Source organism: Hyla sarda, chromosome 10, assembly GCF_029499605.1.
Source record: "Hyla sarda isolate aHylSar1 chromosome 10, aHylSar1.hap1, whole genome shotgun sequence".
Taxonomy (NCBI): Eukaryota; Metazoa; Chordata; class Amphibia; order Anura; family Hylidae; genus Hyla; species Hyla sarda.
In genome coordinates this window covers 100,598,114-100,612,233 of record NC_079198.1, presented here as the reverse complement: position 1 = coordinate 100,612,233, position 14,120 = coordinate 100,598,114, and the positions used below count along the sequence as shown (strand labels likewise).

At 43.0% G+C, this 14,120-nt stretch overlaps 1 protein-coding gene across 3 annotated transcripts in view; it reads right to left on the bottom strand.

Annotated features, from left to right (window-relative positions):
- Positions 1 to 14,120, bottom strand: part of MORN1 (MORN repeat containing 1) — a 443,783-nt gene that overhangs the window by 144,932 nt on the left and 284,731 nt on the right. For all 3 annotated transcript variants that reach the window (XM_056543353.1, XM_056543352.1, XM_056543354.1), the window contains 2 exons: positions 13,390 to 13,535; positions 7 to 89 (listed from right to left, as the gene is read on the bottom strand). In XM_056543353.1, the coding sequence (XP_056399328.1) occupies positions 7 to 89; positions 13,390 to 13,535 (229 nt within the window). The remainder of the gene's footprint in view (positions 1 to 6; positions 90 to 13,389; positions 13,536 to 14,120) is intronic.

Below are 14,120 nucleotides of genomic sequence, written 5' to 3'. Positions count from 1 at the left end.
ACCTACCTGCTGTCTTCAATCTTCTCCTGTGAGACTGTCATTTTCTCAGTTTTTTCCCCAGTTAGTTTTCCGCTTGTTTTTTTTGGAGTCTGAAATGTAAAGGGACATTAATGTAAAGCACATATAGAAATAACTAGATACTGTAGATGGATGGATAAATAAATAAATAGATAAATAGATTACATTTGTATCTGTTATGTATATAGTTGTATTAATAAGTGTGTGAACCCCATGGAATTAATGAATTTTGAGCTTGAATTAAGCGTAATAGTTGTATCATGAAAGCTTATGCCATATTCCTATAGTATAAACCAGTGTTCCCTAACCCATGGCTCTCCGGTTGTTGCAAAACTACAACTTACAGACAATGGATGAGGGTTTTTTTTTTGTTTTTTTTATTAGATCTATTTTGTTGAACATTTTTCAAAAAACAAACGGTTGTAAACTGCTTTTTTTTATCTAAATAAGGACATTTAGTCTAACAATTAGTTCCTCAGTAGAGAGGGATTGATCCAGTATTTAGCTATCAATTTTCTTGCCTGGCATAAAATTCTACCAATATCTTTGTCTACACTTCCTTAGACATTGTCCTCACCCACTAATCTCAAAAGGCACACGACAGGGTCAGGTAAAGCAATGCCATAGGCACTTCTTACCTTTAAGCTGTTAAGGACCAAGCCCATTTTAACCTTAGGAGAACTTTTTTTTTTTTTTTTTTTATCAACGGGTGCCAGAAAGTTTGTAAATTACTTCTATTAAAAAATCTTTATCCTTTCAGTACTTATTAGCTGCTGAATACTACAGAGGAAGTTATTTTCTTTTTGGAACACAGTGCTTTCTGCTGACATCATGACCACAGTGCTCTCTGCTGACATCTCTGTCCATTTTAGGAACTGTCCAGAGCAGCATATGTTTTCTATGGGGATATTCTCCTACTCTAGACAGTTCATAAAATGGACAGAGGTGTCAGCAGCAGAGAGTACCGTGGTCATGATGTCAGCAGAGAGCTCTGTGTTCAAAAAAGAAAATAATTTCCTCTGTAGTATTCAGCAGCTAATAAGTACTGGAAGGATTAATATTTTTTAATAGAAGTAATTTACAAATCTGTTTAACTTTCTGGCACCAGTTGATAAAAAAAAAAAAAAGTTTTCCACCGGAGTACCCCTTTAAGGACCAAAGCGTTTTTTTGCACATCTGACCACTGTCACTTTAAGCATTAATAACTCTGGAATGCTTTTACTTTTTCATTCTGATTCCGAGAATTTTTTTTTGTGACATATTCTACTTTAACATAGCAGTAAATTTTCGGCATTACTTGCATCCTTTCTTGGTGAAAAATTCCAGAATTTGATGAAAAATGTAAAAATTTTGCATTTTTTTTTAGCTTTGAAACTCTCTACTTATAAGGAAATTAGACATTCCAAATAAATTATATATTGATTCACATATACTTTATATCTGCATCATAAAGTTGACATGTTTTTACTTTTGAAAGACACCAGAGGACATCAAAAGTTCAGCAGCAATTTTCAAATTTTTCACAAAATTAAAAAAAAAAAATTTTGCACTAAAATGCTGGTTTTCCACGAAATTTTACATTTTCTTTACAAGGGGTAACATAAGAAAATGTCCCCCAAAATGTGTAACCTCATCTCTTCTGAGTATGGAAATACTCCATGTGTGGACATCAAGTGCACTGTGGGCGCACTACAATGCTCAGAAGAGAAGAAGTTACATTTGGCTTTTGGAAAGCAGAGTTTGCTGAAATGGTTTTCGGGGGGCATGTCGCATTTAGGAAGCCTCTATGGTGCCAGAACAGCAAAAAACACATGGCATACTATTTTGAAAACGACACCCCTCAAGGAAACGTAACGTGAGCTTTAACAACCCACAGGTGTTTGATAAATGTTCATTAAAGTGGGATGTGAAAAATAAAAATTTGATTTTTTTACACTAAAATGCTGGGGTTTAGTGGTAAAAGGAGAAAATGTCAGCGTAAATGTGTAAATACATTTCTTTGGAGTAAGGACATACCTCATATTAAGATGTAAACTGCTCTGCGAGTGCACACCAGGTCTCGGAAGAGCAGGAGTGCAGTCAGAGGCCTTGAGCATTTACATAGCTGCCTATGGAGCCAGAACAGCAGGACCCCCTCAAGGAGCGTTACATGGGGTACACTAAGTTACTAAAGCGGGGTACGGTGGGCAGTAAAATGATAAAATAGGTTATGTTCCCAGAATGATGACCCAGAGCATAGCCAAAATTAAAAAATATGCCCACCCCAAACCCTATGCTCTGAATAATCATTCTTGGAATATGATGTGTGTGGCCATCCCTAACCTGTTGCCTCAAATGCGCACCCCGCTCAGGTGGAGAGAGAGCGCTGCGCATTTGAGGCAACATAAAAAAGTCCCCGATGACAGTGACCCCGATGGTGACCCATGACGCAGAGAAAAAAATACCCCAAAGGTCTTAGCAGGTTTTTTTTTTTTTATGAGAGAGTTTTTTGGGGCAATTTAGTTGTTTATGGGGTTAATATTTGGAATGTACTCTGGACTTGGTACATTGGGGTCAAATTATGTAAAATTAAAATGAAAAGGGAAAACTTTGTACCACATGGAAGTGTGATACTTCCTGAAGCAGTTTTTAATGCAGAGGCCCGGATGATCGGGCAAGTGTCACATTGAGTGGTGGTGTCCTTCCGTATCCCCCTCTTGGGACACACTCTGCATTTTTTCTGGGATCGTCCCTATTTTCCAGTGTGGGGGACTTCACCTGGAAAGTGTTGGCCTGGGACGATCCTGGCACCTATATTTCCAGTTCCTTGGGAACTCTGGCCTGCTCTTTCCCGGTCGCCAAAGATCAGGACCTTTAGGACTTCTTTTTGGAACTGGAGGAATGTCCCTGTGTTGCCAGCGTGCTGGGACAGTACAAAAGAGTTGTACATGGCAACCTGTATCATGTAGACCACAACTTTTTTGTACCATACCGTGTTTTCGCATGACGATGTATGGCTTGAGGACTTGATCAGAGAGATCAACTCCCCCCATATACTGATTGTAGTCCAGAATACAATCGGGCTTGAGGACCGTTGTTGTGGTACCTCGCATAGGGACATGTGAGCTGTCATTACCATGAATTGTGGTAAGCATAAGGACATCCCTCTTATCCTTATACCTGACCAGCAACAGGTTTTCATGGGTAAGGGTATGGGACTCACCCTTGGGCAAAATTTAGAGGGAGGCCTCTCTATTTCTTCTGCACGGTCCCACAAGCGGACATGGATCTAGAGGGAAGGGATGTGAACAGTTCGGTGCTGGTATAAAAGTCGTCCATGTACACGTGGTAACCCTAATCCAGCAATGGGTGCACAAGGTCCCAAACGAGCTTCCCGCTAACACCCAGAGTGGGGGGACATTCCTAGGGGTTCAATACAGGAATCTCGTCCCTCATATACTCTAAACTTGCAAGTACTTTCACAAAGTTTGTAGAGTTTCACGCCATACCACGCCCACTTCGAGGGAATATATTGGCAGAAGATGAGTCTCCCATTAAAACTGATAAGAGACTCATCTAGCGAGAGCTCAAAATTTGGGGGGGGGGGGGGGGGGGACAGGCCGCATTATCAGCGTAATGCAGGCACTCGAACAGTCCTCGTGGTATGGCCATACCATAAAGCGGGGTCTGGTAGAGGATGTCCCTGCTCCAGTACTGCCTGACACTTGTTTTTTTGACCAGGCCCATATGCAGCACGAGGCCCCAACATGTCCTCATTTTGGCTGCATTGATGGCGTACCATACATTGGACCTAGCCAAAAACGAACCAGAGTGGTGGGAACTGAACTGCTGGGTGTACAAGTTTGTTTGCTCCACCATATGATTGACAAAGACGTCATTGAAATAATAACTAAAATAGTCTATTTCAGTGTATCTGGCCGTGTCAATCTGGATTCTTGAGTCGCCAACAAACTCAAGAATCCTTGGCTGATAATCCTCCAGGGGTCTCCAGACAGGTTCACCAGAAGGGGGCTCTGGTATGCTTGTCTGGGGGGTCGGACTCCTATTACGAGCGGCATGGACGCTCGTACTAGTGTCGGCCACTGGGTCATTATCATGGGGGGTGTGTGGCCTCCCCTGGCGGTGTCTCCACCACTGTACAGGGGGCTGACATTTTTTTTCACTTTTTTTTTTTTAACCTCCTACCTGTCCCTTTACTGTGAATCTCACCCTGTACTATACAGTACTTATTCAGCCCTGAGGGGCACAGATCTTCACAGAGGGGGGGAGGGTCCCTGGCTCTTTCTCTCAGCTCTGCCTGCTGACTGAACGCGGTGCGCGAGCAGAGCTGAGAGAAGGGGACATTAACCCCTCCTCTGCCATCTGCTATTGGTCAGATGACCAATAGCAGCGCTCCTGGGGAGGTGACAGGATCGCCACTTCCCCCTAGCTACAGGAGGTGGTTGGCGTAGTACACCGCCGATCACCTTTTAAATCTGGGTCATCGGGTCACAAAGCAGGCATCCCAGTCCGGTCCCTGCCCAGCGAACGGCGGGGACCGAAATTCCAGCGGGCATACAGGTACGCCCTGTGTCCTTAATGGCCAGGATGCCAGGGCGTACCTGTACACACTGTGCCCTGAAGGGGTTAAGGCTAAGGTCACATAGTGTATCCACAGTGTATTTTATGATACGATGCAGAAATTGGTCCAATAGACTCGCTGACAGAGATAAATATGTGATAATCTATAGGCTTTTGAGACCGCCAATTGGGAAGTCATGGCCAAAACCCTAGACCACTACCCCTTCATCAGAGGCCCCACATCACCCTCCCATTATTCCTTAATAGGCAGAGGAAAATAAGTATGGTACTCTGACAATAAATCCTTGTAAAGGAAAGAGATAACTGTCTTAGTATTAAGAGAAATCAGCCCCAGGTCCATACTAGCCCCTTAACGACCTGTGCTGTATATACAGTGGGGCAAAAAGTATTTAGTCAGCCACCAATTGTGCAAGTTCTCCCACTTACAAAAGATGAGAGAGACCTGTAATTTTCATCACAGGTATACCTTAACTATGAGAGACATAATGAGGGGAAAAAAATCCATAAAATCACATTGACTGATTTTTAAAGAATTTATTTGCAAATTATGGTGGAAAATAAGTATTTGGTCACATACAAACAAGCATGATTTCTGGCTCTCAGAGACCTGAAACAACTTCTTTAAGAGTCTCCTCTGTCCTCCACTCGTTACCTGTATTAATGGCCCCAGTTTGAACTTGTTATCAGTATAAAAGACACCTGTCCACAACCTCAAACTGACACACTTCATACTCCACTATGGTCAAGACCAAAGAGCTGTCAAAGGACACCAGAAACAAAATTGTAGACCTTCACCAGGCTGGGAAGATTGATTCTGCAAAAAGTCAAGCAGCTTGGTGTGAAGAAATCAACTTTGGGAGCAATTATGAGAAAATGGAAGACATACAAGACCACTGATAATCTCCCTCAATCATAGAACCACATGGGGGGACCTAGTGAATGACCTGCATAGAGCTGGGACTAAAGTAACAAAGGTTACCATCAGTAACACACTACACCACCAGGGACTCAAATCATGCAATGCCAGACGTGTCCCCCAGCTTAAGCCAGTACATGTCCGGGCTCATCTGAAGTTTGCTAGAGAGCATTTGGATGATCCAGAAGAGTATTGGGAGAATGTCTTATGGTCAGAAGAAACCAAAGTAGAACCTTTTGGCAAAAACTCAACTCGTTGTGTTTGGAGGAGAAAGAATGCTGAGTTGCATCCAAAGAATACCATACCTACTGTGAAGCATGGGGGTGGAAAAATCATGATTTGGGGCTATTTTTCTGATAAGGGACCAGCACAACAGATAAGGAAATAATGAATGGGGCCATGTATCATGAGATTTTGAGTGAAAACCTCCTTCCATCAGCAAAGGGCATTGAAGATGAAATGTGGCTGGGTCTTTCAGCATGACAATGATCACAAACAAATCAACCGGGCAATGAAGGAGTGGCTTCGTAAGAAGCATTTCAAGGTCCTGGAGTGGCCTAGCCAGTCTCCAGATCTCAACCCCATAGAAAATCTTTAGAGGGAGTTGAAAGTCCTAGTTGCCCAGCGACAGTCCCAAAACATCACTGCTCTCTACATGGAGGAATGGGCCAAAATACCAGCAACAGTGTGTGAAAAACTTTCAGAAAACATTTGACCTCTGTCACTGCCAACAAAGGGTATATAACAAGGTATTGAGATGAACTTTTGTTATTGACCAAATACTTATTTTCCACCATAATTTGCAAATAAAGTCTCTAAAAATCAGACAATGTGATTTTATGGATTTTTTTTTCCTCATTATGTCTCTCATAGTTAAGGTATACCTATGATGAAAATTACAGCCCTCTCATCTTTTTAAGTGGAAGAACTTGCACAATTGGTGGCAGACTAAATACTTTTTTGCCCCACTGTATACAGTGCGGCTGTGCGGCAGGTCTATGAAGCTCCTGAGCTTGCTTCATATCCTTTCAGAAAGTTCAACATATTTGTAAATTACTTCTATTAAAAAATCTTAATCCATTGAGTACTTACGAGCTGATGAATTTGAGTTGTTTTTTTTCTGTCTAAGTGCTCTCTGATGACACCTGTCTCGGGAACTATCCAGCGTAGAAGCATATCCCCATAACAAATGTGCAGTTCCCGAGACAAGCAAAGATGTCAGCAGAGAGCATTTTTGCCAGACAGAGAACAACTCAGCAGCTGATAATTATTGGAAGGATTAAGATTTTTTAATAGTAGTAATTTACAAATCTGTTTAACTGTCTGGAGCCAGTTAATATATAAATTTAAAAAAAAGTTTTTTTCTTGGAATACCCCTTTAAGGAGTATCAAATGCGCTGTCAGGGTCTGTTAGTTAAACCCCTAAAAACGAATATGTACCAGACATATGCAATAAATCACAGGGTGTGCATTAATGTCCAGATAGCTCTTAATGTGTAGACAAAGTAAAGATAAAATAAACCATATGGGCATATCTCTTGAAGTCAACTGCCAGCGAGCGTCCGTCTCAAGCCCTCCTGCTGGTAACCAGTTCCGTGACTCCTATCTAGAGTAACCGGTGGCGCACACCCTCCCAGTGGCGAAGAGACCAGACCGGCTGAAGAGTGTGCGCTGGGCTGGAAGTCAGCCTGTCTCTTTGCCACTGCGAAAGTGCAAACCACCGGTTACTCTAAATTGGAGTCATGGAACTGGTTACCAGCAGGAGGGCTTGAGACAGACCCTCGCTGGCAGTTGACTTCAAGAGATATGCCCATATGGTTTATTTTCTCTTTAACTTTGTCTATATCATAATTAAGAGCCAACTAGATATTAATGCACACCCTGTGATTTATTACATATGTTTGGTACATATTCATTTTTAGGGGTTTAACTAACAGACCCTGACAGCGCATTTGATACTTCTTAAAGGGGTACTCTGCCCCTAGCATCTTATCCCCTATCCAAAGGATAGGGGGATAAGATGCCAGATCGTGGGGGTCCTGCCGCTGGCGACCCCCGGGATCTCCGCTGCAGCACCCCGCTATCATTACTGCACAGAGCAAACTCGCTCTGTGTGTAATGATGGGCAATACAGGCAGGGCCGGCCTTAGGGGTGTGCGAGCTGTGCGGCTGCACATGGTGCCATAGCAACAAGGGTGTCGGGCATCCGACACAGCTCGCAGTGTAACAGGCCGCCGGAGATGGGGAGAAGCCATAGGCGTGCGCATGGGGTGTGCCGGGTGTGCCTGGGCACACCCTAATCAAGACCGGGGGGGGGATCCGCGGCCGCCACTAAGCAGCCTCGGGGCCTGTCACATTCTGGACATCCCTGTGTCCCAAAAGTTCTTTAAAAATGCAGTCCCGTGCATGCGCCCATAGCAACAGCAGAGTGGAGTGGAGCAGCGAGGAAGAGGACGCATGAGCACATGGTAGGTTACCTGTATGTTGTATGTCATCTTTAGTGTTCCGACCACCACTCCTCCGGTCCCAGGACCTACTATAGGCCATAGCAGAAGATCGTGACCCCAGAGCGGTGGTCGGAACACTGAAGTGGGGCAGCACACAGACATACAGCCTCAAGCCATACACTGTATATGGCTGGAGGCTGTATGTCTGTGGGGGAACATACTGCACCTAATATGGGGAATTATACTGCCAACCTAATGTGGAGAGCTATACTGCATCTAATGTGGAGAACTATACTGCACCTAATTGGGGGAACTATACTGCACCTAATGTGGGGAACTATATGGCACCTAATGTGGGGGAACTATACTGCACCTAATGTGGGAGAACTGTACTGCACCTAATGTGGGGAGCTATACTGCACCTAATGTGGAGAACTATACTGCACCTAATGTGGGGGAACTATACTGCACCTAATGTGGGTAACTATATGGCACCTAATGTGGGGGAACTATACTGTACCTAATGTAGAGAGCTATACTGCATCTAATGTGGGGGAACTATACCGCACCTAATGTGGGGGAACTATACTGCACCTAATGTGGGGAACCATATGGGACCTAATGTGGGGGAACTATACTGCACCTAATGTGGGGAACTATATGGCACCTAATGTGGGGAACTATACTGCACCTAATGTGGGGGAACTATACTGCACCTAATGTGGGGGAACTGTACTGCCCCTAATGTGGGGGAACTGTACTGCACCTAATGTGGGGGAACTGTACTGCGTACCTAATGTGGGGGAACTGCCAGGAGATAGGGCATGCAGGGACGTCACTGACGTCCCGTGCATGCGCCCATAGCAACAGCAAGTGGAGGGGAGTGGAGTGGAGCAGCGAGGAAGAGGACACACGCGCACATGGTAGGTTACGTTTATGTTGTATGTCATCTATAGTGTTCCGACCACCACTCCTCCGGTCCCAGGACCTACTGTTATAGTCTATAGGCCATAGCAGTAGATCGTGACCCCAGAGAGGTGGTCGGAACACTGAAGTGGGGCAGTACACAGACATACAGCCTCAAGCCATACACTGTATATGGCTGGAGGCTGTATGTCTGTGGGGGAACATACTGCACCTAATGTGGGGAATTATACTGCCAACCTAATGTGGGGGAACTATACTGCAACTTATGTGGGGGATCTATACTGCAACTTATGTGGGGGAACTATACTGCACCTAATGTGGGGGAACTATACTGCACCTAATGTGGGGGAACTATACTGCACCTAATGTGGGGGAACTATACTGCACCTAATGTGGGGGAACTATACTGCACCTAATGTGGAGGAACTATACTGCACCTAATGTGGGGGAACTATACTGCACCTAATGTGGGGGAACTATACTGCACCTAATGTGGGGGAACTATACTGCACCTAATGTGGGGGAACTATATGGCACCTAATGTGGGGGAACTATACTGCACCTAATGTGGAAAGCTATACTGCACCTAATGTGGGGGAACTATACTGCATCTGATTAAGGGGGGCAGGGGACTGGTGAAGGGGGACATGGGACTGATTAAGGGGGCAGGGGACTGATTAAATATTTAAAAAAAAATTTGTTACAAAGATTTTTTTCCTCTTTGTGTATTTTAATAGGGTAATAGGGGGAGGGCGCCACAAGGTTAGCTCGCACAGGGTGCGTGAACACCTAAGGCCAGCCCTGAATACAGGGGCCGGAGCATTGTGACATCACGGCTCTGCCCCCTCATGATGTCATGGCCCACCCCCTCAATACAAGTCTATGGGAAGGGGCCGCCACGCCCACTCCCATAGACTTGCATTAAGGGGCGACGAGGGGGCAGGGCCATGACATCACGATGCTCCGGCCTCTGTATCGCCGGTCAATACGCACAGAGCGAGTTTGCTCTGTGCAGTAATGATAGCGGGGTGCTGCAGCGGAGATCCCGGAGGTCCCCAGCGGCGGGACCACCGTGATCTGACATCTTATCCCTTATCCTTTGGATATGGGGTAAGATTCTAGGGGCGGAGTACCCCCTTTAAGCTTAAGAACTCCCCCGATGAAGTCACAGAAAAAGGCGATAGAAACGCATTGGGAGAACCAGTCACCCGGAATGGATGACTGAGTGAGTGATTTTTAGAGATTGTGTATATGAGATGCTCTATGTTGTCCGCGATGTGTTTTTTTTTCTTAACAGCTCTTATAATTGTTAGCAGTGCCATATATACAGCACTTGAAACACTGCGTTTGCTTTATATTTTTAATAAAACCAATAAAAGGTACCTATTTACACTGGTATTGGTCAGCTGGTGTTATAGTCATTAGTAGAGAAAAATCTCTGCTTCTATATGTCTGAAATCCATCATTATAGAAAAAAAAAAACAAATAATGGATTTTTCTAAAGATCTCTACATCTCGATGAACTTTACTCTTTGCAGCTTCTCAACACCGTGAACAACTGAAGCATTTCTACATGAGTTCTGGTGAACCTGCCCGCGTCTTGTAAGCTACCTGTGATGTACTTAGTTGTGGTTGACAGATCAGGAGGACTAGAAAGCGTTACTTAAGATTCATGAGAGCGCAAATCTGTATCAGACTGCGATAATATGGTTATGATTGAAAGCGACTTATTCAAGGATAGATGAAATTCACTGAACGAATGAAGTGTATCACTGACGATTCCGTCACGTTAAGAAACGCTCTGTTTATTTCAGCATTGTTTTTTTTTATGTAATCTCCTAATCTCCAGGAACTCTGAAAAAAAGGTGGCAATGTCTCAAAGTGTGTAGCAGCTGCTCACTCCTTTTCTGTTTAGACACAACATTCATATTAAGCCAAGGCCACCCTGCATGTTAATGGGGGATTAGGAAATAAAAACTGACATTTACGTTATTTTGGGCCAACAGTTATCCATGGACAGCCTCCAGGGGTTTCCTTGTTTTTGTTTTTATGCAAATAAGTTTTAACACTGCAAAAAGTTCTGCATCCCTACTGTAAGGGCTCATACACATGGCTATATAACAGCTTTATTCAAACTCTGGGGTGCATTTAAACTACAAAAATTCAGATGCAACAGCTTCTCGTTGTTAAAAATTCTGCTGTGGAAATGCTAATTCCATAGTCCGCCAAAAGATTGATCATAATTAATTTTATTTATTTTTTTCTTGGGTGTAATCCGCTGGGAAACGCATTGCTGTCTAAATATATGGCACATGTCCAAGCGGTCCTAACACCATCCAGCCAGCATCTGCAGCAGATGGAATCTCCTCCAGGAATATCTCTGGGTGGAGATTTCTTTGTGTGAACATACCCTAACAAGTTTATGGGTCAAGGAAACTCACACCTAGCTTTGGGCATCAAAAATTTGTACATTTTTGTGCAAAACTCCCACACTCTTTGGGCTGGTACACTGCAGGAAGGTTGTATTTAGATACTCTTCCTTCAGAAGAGCACTTCCTCTATTGGACAGAAACAAAGAAAAAAGACCACACGAGGCGCCTAGTGCATTATCCCAGATAATCAGATGGACTGAACAGATGGTAATGTGCTCACCTGGAGCGGAAGGTTAATGCGCATATAACCCAAAATAATGGGTAGAGATGATCTGCAGATTCCCGGCTGCAAAGCCGTGGGGTAGTGGATGAGGGCTGAGCTCCGTCCATGAATGGTATTGTAAAGAAATCGTAGAAAAAGACCCCCTCTAGGCACAGGCTTCTCCGGAAAGATCAGACGAAAAGATGTATTAAAATAAAATATCTTTTATTTTGACAACCAATTTTGTTGGTTGTCAAAATAAAAGATACTTTTTTTTAATATATCTTTTCTCCTGATCTTTCCGGAGAAGCCTGCACCTAGAGGGGATCTTTTCCTTCTATTTCTATTGGACAGAGGTACACAGCCTTTAACACAATGCCAAATCAGGCTTTGCTGGAGCAGGTTTCCCAATTCCCAAATTCTGTTGTTTTTTTTCTAAAAGTAGTCTTTAAGCATTCAGGTTTTTGAGATGCAGGCAGACAATTGCTTGGCTCGAAATTCCTCAAAATAGTGCTTTAATTTACACACTGCAGTTCCCAGCTGCGGGGTGCAGATCCTCCAAATATGCAGCCATTTAACTGATGGGCGTGCAGGACTGTGAGGTCCTTGTTCTATATCTCCTCACAGACACTTTTCAGCTACTCACTTTGCACTCAATGGTTACGCTACCTTTGAGATTTACAGATTTTTTGGGACAAAGTCAAACTAAAAATAATTTTTCGCAAAGGATAGGTTTTTTGCTTTTTCTTTTTTTTTCCACGACTCTCTCGGAAGGGGCAGGGTTTATGGCAGAGAGGGCACACACTGAATTATAATTGATTTATGGGTGCTATCAATGGTTAACTGTAGTCCTTATCTTCACTAGCTCCGGAAGGGTGCATGGGCAGCCTCTGATGCACAAGGAGTTATGTAGAGGTATACGCCTCTACACATATCCAGCAAGCCTGTGCGCTGGTGGGGGATTTATTTATACCAACCAGGTTGGACCCGTCTTGATATTGGTGTCTTAATAAATCCCCCCCCCCCCCCACACACACACACACACACACTAAGTCTTTCTGACAGCACTATCCAACTTATGGTCCCATTGATTGGGTCTGTCAGAGTTGCCTTACAAACATTTTAATTGCCAAAATTGGGACATTTAAGCCCCACCCTGAAACCACCTGTGAAATAAAGAGAAAATGGATGACAGCTAAGCACAAATAGACATAGAAAATTATAATTTGTATGTTTTATTTGTTTTGCTTTTTCTTTTGTATGGTTGTTGCGTTTATATCTACAGTATAAAACATTAGTATATTTTTATGTTTCTGGGAAAGGGTCCCATGTACTGTCCATGTATAGGGACCCTGTATGTGTCTGTCCCCACTATAACCAACATATCTGGCCTCTTCTCTTGTACCAAATACAAACATTATTTTCTTACCATTCTTCCTGCAGCCAATGTGGAGGAAGGATCTGTGTGATTGTGAAATGTGCATTTTTGCTGTTACACAAAGCAGCAGATATAGTGACTTTTCTTTGTATTCCTTCAGTCAATTATCTCTTTTTTTTGGCACCTGCCAACTGCTGTGGTGATGTGTCTGCTGTTTATTATCGGAATAATGCTTTGTAGGAAACAGGACTAAAAAACAAGCATGTTGTTTCACACAGACCTCCTTCAAAGCAGAATTCCTTTTTCCCTGTGAACACATATGCTTTCTGGTACATGGACGGGATGGATTCTTTATAAATAATTGTGAGAGGTATACACAACTACACAACATCTTATTATTAATTCAGTAGAATCCTGCTTGCCGCACATGCATTTTTTCCAATGTGAGGCGTCATAAGAGATGTAGGCTATTTTTTAATATTGCTTACCTTGTCATTATACTCGAAATAATGGAGGAATCTGGAGGGAGGTGGGACAAACACTACACCTTCAAAAGACACTCGGCCCATTTCTACTCTTTTGTTTGGCGGAGGAAGAGAGGCGTCTTCATCACTTATTGAGATCTTGGGATATTCTAGACCAAAAAAACATAAAAAAAAGAACATAAATGCCAAAGTGGAGACATCAGTCACATGCTTCTAAGGGGTAGGGAACGGAGTGAATGCTGCTACACATGAAAAACGTTGGCTTTCAACAAGAAAGACATTGGAATTCTGAGCTAGGTGCACCAAAATCAGTAACAAGTGAAGGAATATTATGGGGATATGGGCGTTAGATTATATAAGGCTCTACACGAAAAGAAAACTTCTGTTAGAATTTGGGCCCGTACAGAAGCACAAGGTATATATCTACTGTATATCTATATTAAAAGTATGGTATGATATTACACATTTAGATAGACATGAGTGAGCTGGCTAACTAAGCAGACAAATGTATAGAGACATAGATAGGAGACAGAAGATAGATGGATAAATAGACAGAACGATTCTATAAATTAATTTATAAAGAAATTAATATATTAATTATATTAATTAATGGATAAAAAAGAAACAATAGATAGATAGACAATAGCTCACTAACTTGACAGACAAATAGAGACATAGAAATGATATAGACGGACAGATTAGTAACACAAATTAGATAGATAGACAGACAGATA